Source organism: Alosa sapidissima, chromosome 2, assembly GCF_018492685.1.
Source record: "Alosa sapidissima isolate fAloSap1 chromosome 2, fAloSap1.pri, whole genome shotgun sequence".
Lineage (NCBI taxonomy): Eukaryota > Metazoa > Chordata > Actinopteri > Clupeiformes > Clupeidae > Alosa > Alosa sapidissima.
The window spans coordinates 10,441,609-10,457,183 of record NC_055958.1 but is presented as its reverse complement, the minus strand read 5'-3'; the positions used below and the strand labels follow the sequence as shown (position 1 = coordinate 10,457,183).

Below are 15,575 nucleotides of genomic sequence, written 5' to 3'. Positions count from 1 at the left end.
CAACTGAAGCACTCAAAATTCCTCCGGTGGCCCCTTCAATAAATAACGAACAGTCCCTAGATTGCTGCTGGGCTATATGTCTTGGTTCATGTCTGTTAACAACTCATTGCCGTCAAACACATAGCCTATCTCGCGGTTGCACCCATTACAAACAAACATGCAATGTGAACGTCTGGGATTGGGGAGAGCACTAAATGCTCTACTGAATAAGCACGAAGTCAAACCTTTAAATGAAAAACACTCTTTAATAATCAAAAAAATAATAAACCGCTAATGAAGTAAACATGTGACCACCAAATTAAAGCCGCGTGATCCCACGCGCGGACAGCGAGTGAAGCTGGCCAAGTCGAAGCACTGCCCACTGTAAATCGCAGTAGTGGGAACTACTGTTGTTAATGATACAATTCTAATGATATCAAACAGGATGAGGGAGAGGCCAAGTTACCTTCTCTGTAACAGGGAACAATAACAGGACTGCGCAGACGGGCCTTGGAACAATGTTGAGTAGTTCTGGGTCCAAACCATACACATCTCCAAACTGCCATGTTGGTAACAAACCCAACTGCCGAAGAAACTTGAAAGAGGAATGAAAAATATCAATATACTGCACATCATAAACTTGTTTTGAATAAAGCTTAATTACAGCACAAAGCAAGCGTTCATTTAATATAAAACATCTACGTAGGCCTCCCTACTTCTCAACAGTTAACTTGTAATTAACTTTTTGTTAATGTTTTGACATAAAGTCCTTTTAAAAGAACAAACTCAGTCCACTAAAAGTGGACAAAAACATAACATTACATTATGCACAAGAAGCATAAATCAGCCTTAAGTAAATAAAAGACCCTGGCCATAATTTGAGGATGTACGATAGTCTGTCGCCAAAACATTCCTCACCAGTTATCCAGACATGCATGAAAACATTTGAAAACAAAACTCAGTCATAGGTCATTTCGAGAATGATGACTTTCTCTTCAGCATGGTCCTGTTAAAACGAGGCAGATATGACGAGGCATTGCAGCAATGTTTACATAGATACACTGTAAGGTTGCAAGATTATGCAGACTGTTACGATTGATTATGCAGACTGATACACGCGCGCCACGCACACACATTATCGAACTCATACGGCGTACACTTTAGGCTATAGCCTTTCTACTAGGGGTGTCGCGATTCTCCAAATCCTCGATTCGATGTAATTTTCGATTTTAAAGTCACGATTCGATTCTCAATCTTTTTAAAATATTACTATTAATGCATTCCTTATATGTTATTTACTCTTTTTGGCCTTTTCCTTTTCTGTTTTGGGGGGCTTTTATTTTGAAACCGCTTTTTATTTTGAATCCGTTCCAACCGCGAGGTTGTAATGTAAACAGAACTAACATTAGGCTAAAACAGAGACGTGAACATAGTGGAATGAAACACAGAATGTTAATTTAATTGTTTCAGCACACTCCAAAGAGACCCAAAGTTAGTGTTCATGGAATATGTACCAATGTGCATTTTAAGCCTTAAAGTAACTTTGGACTGTAACTAGATCATCTTTTCACTTGCTAAGTTGAGTAGGCCAAGTTAGTTTTAATTGACGTGAATGAATGAATACTTCCACTTCGGTGATTTCAAAGTAGCAAGAGGGGCTTTGATTTCGGTAGGTTGATGTGTATATTTTAACTGGCTGCAGCCTAAAATTAGAGTGTTGACGCTGCAGTTCAGCACATGCATGTGTGTTTGTGCGTCTTGGCTTACATGCTGGACGTGACATTGGGGGTGTGGCTGCATCGTCGATTCTACTTTTAAGTTCGAAGTTCGAGACTTTCTACATGGTTTTAGTTAATGATGAGGCTATAATAAGGTGGTTGGTGTAAAGGTGGTAGGTGTAAACCGGGACATTTTAGCGTCCCGACAGGCTTTTTTCGACATTACCCAAAATGCTTGATTGCACTGCACTGCAATTTCTAGCTAAATTTTCATATACCACATCAGCATTTATGTTCAGTGAATCTTTTGTAAATTGCTTTACAATTACCGTCGGGCCCTCGTTGGCTGCCTTCGTTATCGCCCGGCTCGCCTCATCTTGCAGCCATTCACTCCTTCGTCTAAACGTTCTTTTAAAACGTGCATCTTTTTCTTTCTCTCGTTCTCAGAGGTAGCCTCTCGAGCATTTGCTCTGCTGCCGGCTTGTGCCTCGATATCGCCCAAAATGTTTGATTGCATTCTCCACATTTCTAGCTAAATTTTCATGTACCACATCAGCGTTTTTGTTCACTGAATCTTTTGTAAATTCCTTTACAATTACCATCGGGTCCTCCTTGGCCTCCTTTGTTATCAGCTTGCCGCTATTCACTCCTTCGTCTTCATTAACATTCCCAGTACAATTCTCAATCTTTTTGGCCTCTATGTGTCCAGTTACATAGTCTGTCTGTTCTTGGTCTTGGATTTTGTGAAATACATTTCTAAATAAATGCGACTTATAGTTCGGACTTATACATGTTTTATCCTCTTCATGACGGATTTTTTGACTGATGCAACTTATACTTATAGTCAGGAAAATACGGTAGCTTCAACTAGGCTACACTCTCCACCACCTGCTCACTGTCACTCCGCTCTGTATGCTTGCTTACATCTCATTCAAATTCAACAAACTTCAACCTGTTGCTTACATAGGCCGCAATTTCAACGTGTAGGTTACTTCGATTAACCATTTTGATGCGCTCACAGAATCCTGGCTCTGAGCCAAAAGGGGAAGGGTGGGGCCTGACAAGAGCTGTTAGTGGATCAGTCCAGTGTCAGTATGGAAAATGAACCAGTGGGCCGCTGACTGTCCTTCATATGGGCCGATCGTTGGACAAATTAAATTATATAGCCTATTATATCGGCCCAAAAGTTGCGTCGGGCCATCGGGAAAATGCCTGGTATGCCAGATGGCCAGTCCTTTAAGCCTTAAGTAAGTTAAAATGTTTTGGAGGTGCATGTCAAGCGATGGTGTAGGGCTTGTACATGGCGACGCAGAGGGCTCTGCGGAGCTACACTGTCAATTCTACGTAGGAGCATAAATCAGCCTTCATTGCTCTGAGGTCGTGTTTTTCCACCGACAGTGAACCCTTTCTTGAATTCTGTCCAGAATTATTTGAACCTTAGTGTTATCCAGTGAACCAGTCCGCATTTCCACCAGTTTTGAACCGAACCAAGGGTGCGTCATCAACAATGGGTGTTGCATGCAAAACAAAAGTTAATGAGATGCATGAATGGGAGAATATGACAGTTGTCCCGTAAAAATGGCAGAAATCAGCTGTGTAAAATGCTAGTTAACGTCTGCAGACTAGTTCTAGTTGATTAGTTTTGTTTACTCATGACAACAGTTGATAACAAGGGAAAACGCATGGTTTAAGCCTTCTCCCATCTGAATGGTAAAGTGACATGCCCACTCCGGTTCGCAGGAAAAAACAACATTTTCTGGTTCAAGCTCCGAACCAAAGTGCCACGTTCCAAACCGTTTTTTGTTTGGTCGAAATGCTCCGACTGGTTTAAATGTTGGTTCGAGAACAGGAACGGAGCTGGTTCTCTGTCTGTGGAAAAAGACTATCCGAGGGCTGAAATGGACCAATTATTTTAACTAGTCATTGTAACGAACCGAGCCAACATATTTGACTACCATAAGCTAACATCATTTCAAGTACTGTCCAATGACGTTTGTGAGTAAACCTGGCGAAACGGTCACATTAACTCCCACATTTAAAAGAAGCAAATCAATAGCATACTTAATATCATACTTTGTAACCGGTGTTGTGTGCTTTCTGGTTTTTCTCAACTACTGGTTTCCTTGCACTTACACGTTTGTGTGGGCGTAAAATTCTACTGTTGATTACTGTTAAAGGCTGCATCTGCATTGAACATCCTGTACTAAATGGTAAGGTATAATAGGCTTACCTTTACACCCCTGTGTGTGCCTATTTTATATTTATATAAGACATTGTTGTGATGCTTTATTTTTTATTGAGATGTTATTGAATCTGTTTCAAATTTATTTAAAAACGACTGCAAGGTTTTGCTCAATTGTTTAAATGAGCATAGACAGTCCAATGGTCTTTGTCTGAACTAGCTCAGTTTGAAAGTAATGTCCAGGGAGGTTGGAGAGAGAGCTGTCGGAAAAGTAGCCAACTGTCTTTACCATACAGTTAAAAACAAAATTATTCATACCCCTGGTAAATATTGATTCAATTTTCTCTTTACCAATATGTTTGTTCTGACTGAAAATGACACTACCACATGTCAAAAGATTGTAAGACAATGTGGTAGAAACATGGAATCAAAAAAAGCATTTATCTTTTTTTTTTACATTTTTATGAAAACATCTTTATTTGCATTCACAGCTCTCAAAATGGTTCTTATAATACCTACAAAGCCTCTCCATGTCTCCACAATGATTAGATAGACTGCACCTTTTTAACAGCAATCTGGGTTTTGAGTCAAGAGCGATTATTTGCCACCCCTCAGGCCTTGTGCTAACTTTTTTGACAGATTGAGTTATAATAATAATAATAATAATAATAAAGCTTTATTTGTATAGCACCTTTCATACACAGAATGCAGCTCAAAGTGCTTTACATTTGAAGCATGTAACACAATAATAGTCAGTCAGTCATTATCAATCACTTTTCTTTGCTGTTTATGATATACTCAGCAACATATCAAAAATATAGAAAATGACGTCATAAGACTGGCAGCCTTAACCCTCTTACCCCCCACAAGCACGCCATATGGCAACTGTGGCAAGGAAAAACTCCCATATTCCAGGAAGAAACCTTGAGCAGAACCTGACTTAATAGGGGGAGCCCATCTGCTTCTGGCTGGCTGCGCCCTCCAATAGTAGCAGATGTAGAATAATCTGAAAATGTAGTCTACAGGATAAGATGAGTTAACTAAAAGCTTTCCTGTACAGGTATGTTTTCAGATCTTTTTTAAAAATATTTACTGAACTCGCCTGCTTGATGTACAGAGGCAGGGTGTTCCATAGTTTGGGGGCATAATGGATAAACGCAGCTTCTCCACTTTGTTTGTGGAGCACTTTGGGTACGATTAAAAGATTAGAATTGGATGATCTAAGTTTCCTTTGTGGTTGATAAGATATTAAAAGCTCAGAGATATATGAAGGTGCTATGCCATTCAGAGCTTTGTAAGTAATTAACATAACCTTAAAATCAATTCTATAGGAAATAGGGAGCCAGTGCAGTTCAGCCAACATAGGGGTGATGTGTTCTCTCTTCTTAGTCTTAGTTAAAAGTCTAGCCGCAGAGTTCTGTATGAGTGCCAATTTCTTTAGATGTTTTTTGGGAAGACCAGTGAAAAGTGCATTGCAGTAGTCTAACCTGCTAGTGATAAAGGCGTGAATTAGTTTTTCTGCATCTTGTTGAGTTAAAAAGGGCCGCACTTTGGCAATGTTTCTCAAGTGGAAATAGGCTGTCTGAGTAACTTTACTGATATGGGGCTTAAAACTTAACTCTGCATCTAAGATGACACCGAGGCTTGTTACTTTTGGTTTGACCTGGTGTGCCAAGTTCCCCAGATTACTAAGAATAATATCTCGCTTTAGTTTTGGTCCAACCAGAAGTACCTCTGTTTTGTCATCATTTAGTTTCAAAAAGTTTTTGCTCATCCACTGATTAATGGAGGTTAGGCATGCAGTGAGGGAGCAAAGGCCATCTGGGTTAGTTGGCTCCACAGAAAGATACAATTGGGTATCATCTGCGTAGCTGTGGAAGTTTACATTATGTTGACTTATGACGTTTCCCAATGGAAGCATATATAGAGAAAATAGCAGGGGACCAAGGCAGCTCCCCTGGGCCACACCAAAAGGCAAGTCATGTTTTTCAGATACATGATCTCCTAGACTGATATAAAAATCTCTGCCGGTAATGTAGGTTTGAAACCAGTTTAGAGCATTATCAGAGAGACCCACCCACTTCGCAAGGCGGTGAATTAGGATGCTATGATCAATGGTGTCAAATGCCGCACTCAAATCCAGAAGAATAAGGATTGAGACTTTGTTTGAGTCGGTAGCTAGTCTGAGATCATTGACTATTTTTACTAGAGCCGTTTCTGTGCTGTGATTTGATCTAAAACCTGATTGGAATTTTTCAAGGATACTGTTTTCGTTGAGGAAGGTATTTAACTGATTACAAACAACTTTTTCAAGTATTTTGCTCAAAAACGATAGATTTGATATAGGCCTGTAGTTGCTCAGATTGGTATGGTCAAGATTTGACTTTAAGTAAAGGTTTCACAACAGCGGTTTTAAAAGCAGTTGGAAATATACCTGTTTCTAATGAGGTATTTATTACCTTGAGAAAAAAGGGAGCTAAGCCATCATATACTTTTTTGAGGAATGTAGTAGGGATTGGATCTAAAACACATGTTGAGGAGCCGGTTTGAGTTATAATTTTACCAAGCTCAGATTGAGTAATAGTGCTAAAGGACCTTAATTTTGGGGGGCTGTTTTTGGGTGTACTATCAAACATATTACTTGTGTTACCAATAGCCTCCCTTATAGAAATGACTTTGTTTTTAAAGAAGTCTGCAAATTCTTCGCATCTTAGAGAGGATGCCTGACTGAGTGTATCAAAAGGTGTTTGATGCAATAGCCTATCAATGGTAGAGAACAACACCCTAGAGTTTCCACTATTTTCAGCAATTACCTTAGAGAAGTGGTTCCTCCTCTCATTCCGAATAGCTCTATTATAATTTGCAATTTTTTCTTTTAGAATGGCATGGTGAACCTGTAACTTAGTTTTTCTCCATGTTCTCTCAGCTTTCCTACATGATCTTTTTAGATCATGGATATTTTCGTTCATCCAAGGTGTCAGTTTGCTACAGGGCCTTTTTTTAGTCTTTAAGGGTGCCACTCTGTCAAGCAGAGCGCCTAATTCACGATTGAGAGCCTCTACCATTTGATCAATGGGATGATGTAAAATATCTAAATTTATGGAGTCTATAAGAGCTATGAACTGCTGTTCTGCTCTAATGTCCAAGAGTCGCGATTTGATTGCAATTTCGTTCTGGACTATGTCTGGGCCACTCTTCAATGTTAGTATTGTTCTCGGTTAACCATTTCTTGCCTTGTTTAGCTGTATGTTTTGGAACATTGTGTAGTTTAATGGTCCAATGCCGCCTACTGGGGCAGGTCTCTCGGCAGACAGCCTGATATTCTCCTCCAAAATTCTCAATTTGCCACTTGTTTCAGTGTTACCGTTTACTTTGAGAAGTTCACCAGGTCCCATTGTCTGAAAAACACCCAAAACTAATACATTTTTACAGCTATTCTCCACATTGTGGATGGTGTTTTGGTGGTTGAAATGTTCACTCCATCTCAAAATGGATCACTTGGTCATCTTGGATGCTGATCATGGATCACTCTTCTCCAAACATGCACAACTCCGCTAAACCTTTATAAGGGCACACATGGACAAAGAATTTAGCTTTTGCTGAATTTTTTTGACCCAGGGACATGGCCTGAGATTGGCATAAAAAAAGAAGCATCAAATTCCAATGACACCATGTCCATTTCAATTGTGGGGGTTCGAAAAGTATTCTTTTGGAATGTTTTTCAACCAGGGGGACCAGAGGGGTATTTCACAAAACCTAGATAAGGGAATAAGCTTTTTGGTCATCCTGGATGAATTTAGCCTTGACTTGGTTTCACAAAAGAGATGGCACATAAGTTACCATGGGGATTTATTCTCTGCACCTAGCCTGGCTAGCAGCCAAGCTAAGTCAAGCTAAGACCAGGCTAACAGCCAAGCTAAGTTCATTCTAATGGTAATTATGTTGTCTTATTGGTTCAGCTAGCTATCATTCAAATCAGACCTCCATGCTAATTTTTAAGGGGCTTTATTCCATTTATATACTATTTGCTAAATGTATTTGCTCGCAAAACAAAATAGATTGTCTGTCTACTACCATATGGTTATCATTTTAATTGTGATGGCCTTATAATTATTAACATAGGCCTAGGTACTCGTTGTTTACTTCTTTTGTTGATAGACGTTTGATGAATAGCCTACTGTAGTTGATTGGAAGTGGAGGGTCAAGTTTTCAAAGGTGTTTTCAAATATAATGTAAAGGTATATCATAGTATACATAGCATAGCATCTTTGCAGTGGCAAGCGCTTTCTTAATGACGTTGCGTGCCCAGACAAAGAAGCACTCACACGTGGGTGCATACGTAAATTTGCATTCAGTTGGTCTACCACGCCTACTCCTGCTGTTTTACAGAAATAGCCATGATTCCCCATTCCAAAAAGGACAACTTTACTTCATTGTTAGTCTATATCAAAAGCGGTTGTTCACTTTGTGTGAATAACACTATTTTCCGCGTCTTTTTTATTCCAACCGTGGGCACTTGGAGCAGAAATGAGAACGCGCACACATCCTGAATTACTTACACCTGGCTTGACATAGTCGCTCCTACTCATCCTGGATTGGCATTAGTGAAACGAGTTGAGCTAGGATGACCAGACAACGCTATGTTAAGTGATAAAGCGAGGTTTATCTTGGATGTCTTAACTCTGCCTTTGTGAAATAGCCCTCTGGTGACCTTCTCAAAGTGAACGGTAACACTAAAGCAAGAGGCTACACTGAGATTCTGGAGGAAAAGATCAGGCAGTTTGCAAAGAGACCTGCCCCAATAGGCATCATTGGACCATTAAACCATACAATGATCCAAACACATACAGCCAAACAAGTCAAGAAATGGTTAACAGAGAAGATGCAGATGCAATGCGGTGAAATGCACCGCGATGCTCAGCAACCCGACACAGAAAAGACATAAAAGGGTCACGACGCCGTAGGAGTGACGGCGTGGCTACGCCGTGGAGTTGACGCAGAAGCATGTTGAGCATCTTAAGTGTAATGGTTTCCTTTTGTATCGTAAATCCCCCGCACGAGTTGGAAAGTGTAAATTACCCAGATTTCTTGCGCCATTTCACGAAGGCACGCCCCCTTTACCTCGGAGTTCTTTAGGGTACCCCGAGGTGACCGTACGACCTTACGACAAACATGGCTGCGCCCATAGTTGAGATGAGATGACATGTATTTTTTTTTTGCATTTGTACTGTGTTGGTCATTTTAATGTCGATGCAATGCTCTTACACACTAGATTGCATTGCTGCTTCAATCCGGTCACCAATTCATGCATTGCACGGTCTTGCTGTGCGTGCAACACAATGTAACAACTTTTTTCCAGCGGCTTTGAAACTGAAAATTCGAGCTGAAAAATAGGCGAAATTGAGTTACTAAAAAAGTTTTTAGTAGGCTTGTTCAAGATGAACTGTGTCTGACTTTGTCTGGCTTTCTACGTCAACGTGAACTTCAGAGGCTAGCCGGGAGGAGCTGCAACAGACGGCAGCTCATCGCGGACAGACAGGCTACAGTCTGCCTGACGTGACTCGCGGGAGATATCGCGGAATTTTGTTTGCAAATACAGCATAACTTTCATTCTTACTCATTAAAATGAGCATGACGACTGACGAAATATATTCTTATGATGTAGTTTAAATAAACCACTGTTGTCATACAATACAGTTAACAGACCTGCATCGTAGCACAAATTCAATATCAAATTGACCTGCATCGTAGCACAAATTCAATATCAAATTCAAAAAGTGTTTTCCCTATATGTGTGTATCTATTTAACCAACAGCAGAAAATAACAGAATATCCAAACGTTTTCAGTAGGCTAGCCTACCATTGTTGCAGAAATCAAATATAAGAAGGTATCCGTTCGATTTCGGTTCATTTTTGCATATTCCAACATAAGGAAGCAGTATGACACACCCGTCAAAAGTCATGAGCAGATTCCTCCCAAATGGCCCCATCACGTCTTTGAACTGGGAAACCGGTCGTGCAGACCGTGGAAGGCAACTGCAAGATCTGTCTGCAGGCTAAGACTCCCGCAATATTTTAAGGTCATGTGACATGGTGGTAAGCAGAGCTAGTGAGCGGAGCTGAGCGGTGCGAATATCCCGCTCCGCGCTCAGGTGGCTGTTCACTCGGCCACTCCTCCGCTTAGTGCTGGGCGGTATACCGGTTCACACCGTAAACCAGTGTATATTTTCGTTATGATATGAATTTTTAATATACCGCCATACCGGTGTATTTGATTACACAACGTTTGGAACGCTGCGCCGCAGTGAGGGTAAACACAAAAGACCTTTTTCCCCTGAAGTATGACCCTTAAGGCTTAATTTATCCTTAGGTAAGGGGTTTATTTAAGGGTGTTGCACAGAATACCTTAAATTGTTTCTTTAGTTAAGGAAAATGATCCTTAGAAAATGATAGAAATGATCCTAACTGTCATCAGTGCACCAAAACGAACTTTTTTGTTAATGTTTTGCCTAGCGAACCGAAGCTCATGGCAGGCTAACAAGACATCTACATCCACATGAAGTTAACGTTAGCCTAACACTAACGTCATGCAAACCACACAATAACAATGAGGCATGTTTCTGATAGGCCTATTTGAGTATTTTAGGAAAAAAGTTTTACCTTTCCCCAGTTCATCCAGCCGTTCTCTAAGTCTGACAGTAACACTTTTAGCTCCAGCTCATTGAATCATATTAGACCGAGATGCTAACGGTCTAATCTGATCTCTCAATGAGCTGGAGCTAAAAGTGCTACTGTCAGACTTAGAGAACGGCTGGATAAACTGGGGAAAGGTAAAATTCAACAGTTTAACTCAAGGGGAGGTGGAAAACGAGTGAATTTCCCCAAATGGTGGAATATCCCTTTAATTCCAAAATAAATCTCACTGGAACAGTGTCACCACATAGTTGTTCTTGCTCTACATTGTTAGTATCTAGTTGTTTTGTAGGAATAGTACGCTTGTACAGTACGCTCGCACAGTTAGCACAACCATGACAGCCCCCTCGCAGCAAGGGGATAGCTCTTAGGTGACTGTTAGGCGAGCTAAGCCCAAGCAAAAGCAGCCCGTTGGGCCTGTTTCGCCTGGAGCTATATCCAAACGAATGAGGCCCACTGCTAACCACCAACCTATTCACGTTTCTAATAGATTCTTCCCCTTAGCTAGCCCTGAGAAACCTGCTACCCTGGTCATTGGCGCTTCTACTATACGACACGTGAGGCTAGCGACTCCATCGGTTATAGTACAATCGATATCTGGGGCCAGAGCTACAGTGGGCATCGCTTTCAAATGACCACTTCATTCGCGCATTACGCGGCGTGAAGCTGCGTGAAGCTTTAGTACCACTTTCAGCCACTGTGCGTCGCTCTACCACTGTACATCGCTCTGCCTGCGGTCCCTTGTGAAAAAGCAGGATCTACCATTAAACATAATTGTTGCCGAGAGTAATCCCAGCCTACGAATTCAATAACAAAATAAATCATGCATAATTAAACATTACCTCGATTTAGGCTACTTGGGTATGGCTTAAAGCTTGACTACACGGTGGTAACGAAAATCGAAATCGAAATTTGCTGTCTACATTATTGTCAGTGTTGGGGTTAACACAACTACGCAAATCAAAACAGTGTCTTGTGTGATAATTGAGCCAGTAGAGAAATAACTGTTCAGAATGAATCTGTAGCCTTGGGTAGGCTTCTGCAGAAAACAATGTTGTTGCCGATTTAATACTATCTGGCGACGTTTTTTAACAGGCTACGCACTTGCAGATAATAATAAGGTGGTGCGCACTTTTTGACGAGTCAGCTGAGAATATGTAGCCTTTGATTTTCATGGAGGGGGGGGGTCCTTGTTAGTTTACGCAAACCAAGCCAAGAAGGCTGATTCTGATTTTGATAATATGATCTGCACAAAAGATAAACTTAGGTAAACAACGATGTCAATATTGTTGTCAACGTCTTAACCCAGATTCGAACTCTTGGACAGGAGACTGGTAACTGCTGTGCAACGGCGGCTGTCATCTGCCGGCCTTAACGCAATGCGCAACAGAAGTATGTGCAGGTGCCCGTTCACGTGCTACTAAACGTCATTAACCACCTTAGTCCAGACTACTGAAGTTTGGAAACTATCATGGTCCAAACTTACAGTACTATGTAAGTACGACAGTTTTGGGAAACAGTCGTAACTTACATGTTGGTTAGTTGAACGATGCATCCTGTTAGTAAAAAGCTAACCTCCGTAGTTGTACGGGAAACGCCCCCCAGATCAGCTTGTAGGCCATTAGCAATCTGTTTATTTTATTTTATGAAGCCTACACAGTATATCACATGCCACATTCTCACTTTCAATAGACAGATGCAATAGCCATTGGTCAAGTATTGAGTATAAAGCAATTAAGATAGTACCCTATACAAAAAGTACTTCATACTATCATAAAAATTCGTTAAAACGAATAGCATTTTGCAACTTGACAAAACACTGGATTAAATATCGTAGGCACAGGAGAAAACTTGTACATCCATTGGCCCGTGGGGAGATCACATGCCAGTTGCCTCTCCCTTCAGTATGACTTGTTCGGCTGTGAGCTTGTTTCACCAAAAAAAAAAAAACTATTGCAGATATCAATGCGTCTTTGTTCATGGGTTTGGCCTCACAGCAGAGGCTTAGACAACTATGACCCACGTTTTGGTTTCATAATTTGCACTACTTATTGACTGCAATGTAGTCAATTGACTGCTTGACAGGTTATTTTTATTTTTCTGTACAATACACAAATACATCTGCTTTATGCCGCAGAATTATGCACTTGGATAGCCTATAGAACAGGCACATTTTGGAGAGAACGCACGCAAGAATCTGTAGGCTATTTGTGGCTGGTTACCAGCAAACAATGTTTAATGCATTAACTCAAGACGTCAAACATTTTCTAAACAATACAAAACAGAAAGGATGCAGCAGGCAGTGGAAGAACAAAATGCTGAATGAAGCCCAAATTTATGAAGGCATATCTGGCAAGTTGTTATTTTTTGAAGACGTAAATGGTTGGGCTATAGGCCTAGTTTGCAAGAAGGAGACATAAAGCGTGAGCATGCCACACTATCCACAGCTGTGGTAGCGGGGGTAGGAGGATTACTGTTAGCGCAGGATTTATATAAAATTCTTCAACAGAAGGCCTGCCTCGAATGCAGGCTTGTGGTTTGCGCAGCCTACAGTAAGTAGGTCTAGTGAGTTAGGAGTCCTCTAGACTTCTTTTCAGCTATCTCAGAGGTGGAAAGTTGCGTTCGTTGGGGGCAGGGCCGGGTTAACAATTCATAGACCCTTGGGAACAAATGTCTGATGGCCCCCCCCTGCCCCCCAGCCAACGTGAATCGGGCGGTCAGTTAATAGGCCTATCGTGAAGATTTGTATTGCCATTTAAGGCACGAGCGCATCTGTGAGGCCAAGCCTCACCAAGTAGCCCGTTTGTTTACAACTAACATTACATTTAATTAAACTGCTTATAGGCTATGCCGAAATAGTTTCAACATTTTGAATATCAGTGTCAGGTGAATTAGGAAATGCCTTATGGCTGAAAGCTGCTTGGGATCCCCCCTGTCAAGCAATAACCATACAAAAAGTTAAAAACAGATGACATGATGCGCATCACTGACATAATGCGCAAATAATATAGCCTAGATATTCCAATATATTCGAATATATGTGTTTATTTTAGAGGGGATATTCGAACATCATTTTTGAGCAATTTTGACAGCCCTAGTCCACTGTAGGCTACGCCAATCGTCTATTAACACCTTCCACTAACCCCGGTGAGTGGGGGTCGCTATAATGCGTGTGAAATAGCACCATTGAGTAGCCTATGCGAAATAGCCTTAAAATCGTCCCGGTGTTGTGTGCCTTCTGGTTTCTCCACCTACTGGTTTCCTTGCGCGTGCATGCGCTGCAGCAGTTGTCAGACATTCACAAACAAGTTGTTTTAGGCGGTTTGAAGTCGCTTTTCATACGCCATGAGCGCTCGGCTACATTACAGCCACTCGGACAAAAGACATGTAAAAAATATATGTTTTGAAAACTAGCATTAAACTGGATTCGATCCCGCAAAAGCAACACACGCGTGACTCTCCATCCTGATTCCCTACTCTTTGAGCCAACTAATATGTTACGTGAATCAATTAACTATTGTAGGCTACCATTAATTAATAACGTAGGCAACACCCAGGTAACATGTTGTCCAGGCTATCTGAAACAAGGGGTTGCCTCTCATCTACAACAACTGGTTACGTTGGGCTGCTACAGTCGTCAGTGCACTGTGCACAGTAGGCCTATGCTACTCTTTGAAAACAGGGCTTTAAGTGTAAAATACCGAACTTGTCCTTTAATACTGAGTGGCCAGGCTCTCTGGCTGAGCCCAGCGGCAAGCACAACAAAAATCTTTAGGACGTTACCTCAACCAAGAGCAACCTAGCGGCGAGCGCAGCGCATACCGTGCACAATGTGATGGCCCCTTAAAACTAGGCCTGTTTGTGAATGTCTGCAGACAACTCCTGCTGCTGTGGTAGGCTACGAGCACAGCGCATGCACGCGCAAGGAAACCAGTATGTGGAGAAACCAGAAGGCACACAACACCGGTATTCCACATTTCGCTGACTTCAAAGGCAGACAGTCAGATATCATAGGATGAAGTTAGCTTGCACGCTAATTTCTAAGCTATGGTATATGATTGAAGGGCCCCGACAAGTTAGTCAGGCGGCTAACGTAAAGTAACTGCTCACTTAATCAAAACTTCCCATGCCCTAATGTTCTGTGTTTTTAATTATGTGCGTCTTACCGACACGAGTTGAAACATAACGTTACCTGGTTCATCACCTGAAAGACAAAGATACAACACGCTGATTAGTATTCTAATATCACAAATAACGTAGTGTTAGTGCTAGACAGATTGCTAGCTAGCTACAGCAACATTAACGTTACATCCAAATACTGAGTCTGGAAAGTTCACCTGAACATTAAACAGTTCAGCCAAATGTAGTAGAAATGTTGTTTCGCATTGTATAAACTCATTTATAGAAATGTTGAATTTTATAACACAGGTTAATAATGCGTTTAAATTCATACATCAGGGTTCGCCTCCAGTGGCAACCAACGCTGGCCATCCATTTTCAGCAGACAGAATGCCTTCAAACGTTGCACTTCCGGCTGTGCCATGAGTCTCATAGATATATATGGTGAGTCTAGTGAAACCATGAGTGAAACAAAGATAACCGTCTCTGAGTGAAATCAGCGAGTGTTCAGCGAAAATAAGACTTCCGGTCGAGCCGAATTTGCTAAATAAAAGTCGCGTAAAACACAACGTGTTCTAGACCAGAGGCCCGTTGCACTAAAGTAGGATCAAGACATCCAGTATAAGTGACTTTGCTGAGCTCAATGAATGCAATACAAGAGCGTTCAGTGTAGCCTATATGTCAGGTTAAAAAACATTTTTGACAAATGAAGGGGCATGAAGCAAGATAGTAGTGAGTAGTGATTTTTCTTAAAAATCAACTTTAAATAGGCTCTACCCATGTCCTTGATTGCCTAGCCTTTCTGCCCACCCCCACCCCCACCCCCATCCCCAACACACATACAAAAAACACACACACTTACATCATCACTGTCATCACCTCAC

At 41.3% G+C, this 15,575-nt stretch overlaps 1 protein-coding gene across 2 annotated transcripts in view; it reads right to left on the bottom strand.

Moving 5' to 3' along the window:
• Positions 1 to 15,140, bottom strand: part of uchl3 (ubiquitin carboxyl-terminal esterase L3 (ubiquitin thiolesterase)) — a 33,440-nt gene extending 18,300 nt beyond the window's left edge. Inside the window, exons 1-3 of one of the 2 annotated variants that reach the window (XM_042081838.1) lie at positions 15,026 to 15,140; positions 14,765 to 14,776; positions 446 to 574 (exon numbers count right to left, since the gene is read on the bottom strand). In XM_042081838.1, coding sequence (XP_041937772.1) covers positions 446 to 574; positions 14,765 to 14,776; positions 15,026 to 15,124 — 240 coding nt within the window. In that variant the 5' untranslated portion in view covers positions 15,125 to 15,140. Of the gene's footprint in view, positions 1 to 445; positions 575 to 14,738; positions 14,777 to 15,025 lie in introns of both variants that reach the window. The other variant, XM_042081848.1, reaches the window with a different exon arrangement.
• Between the last annotated feature and the right edge of the window lie 435 nt (positions 15,141 to 15,575).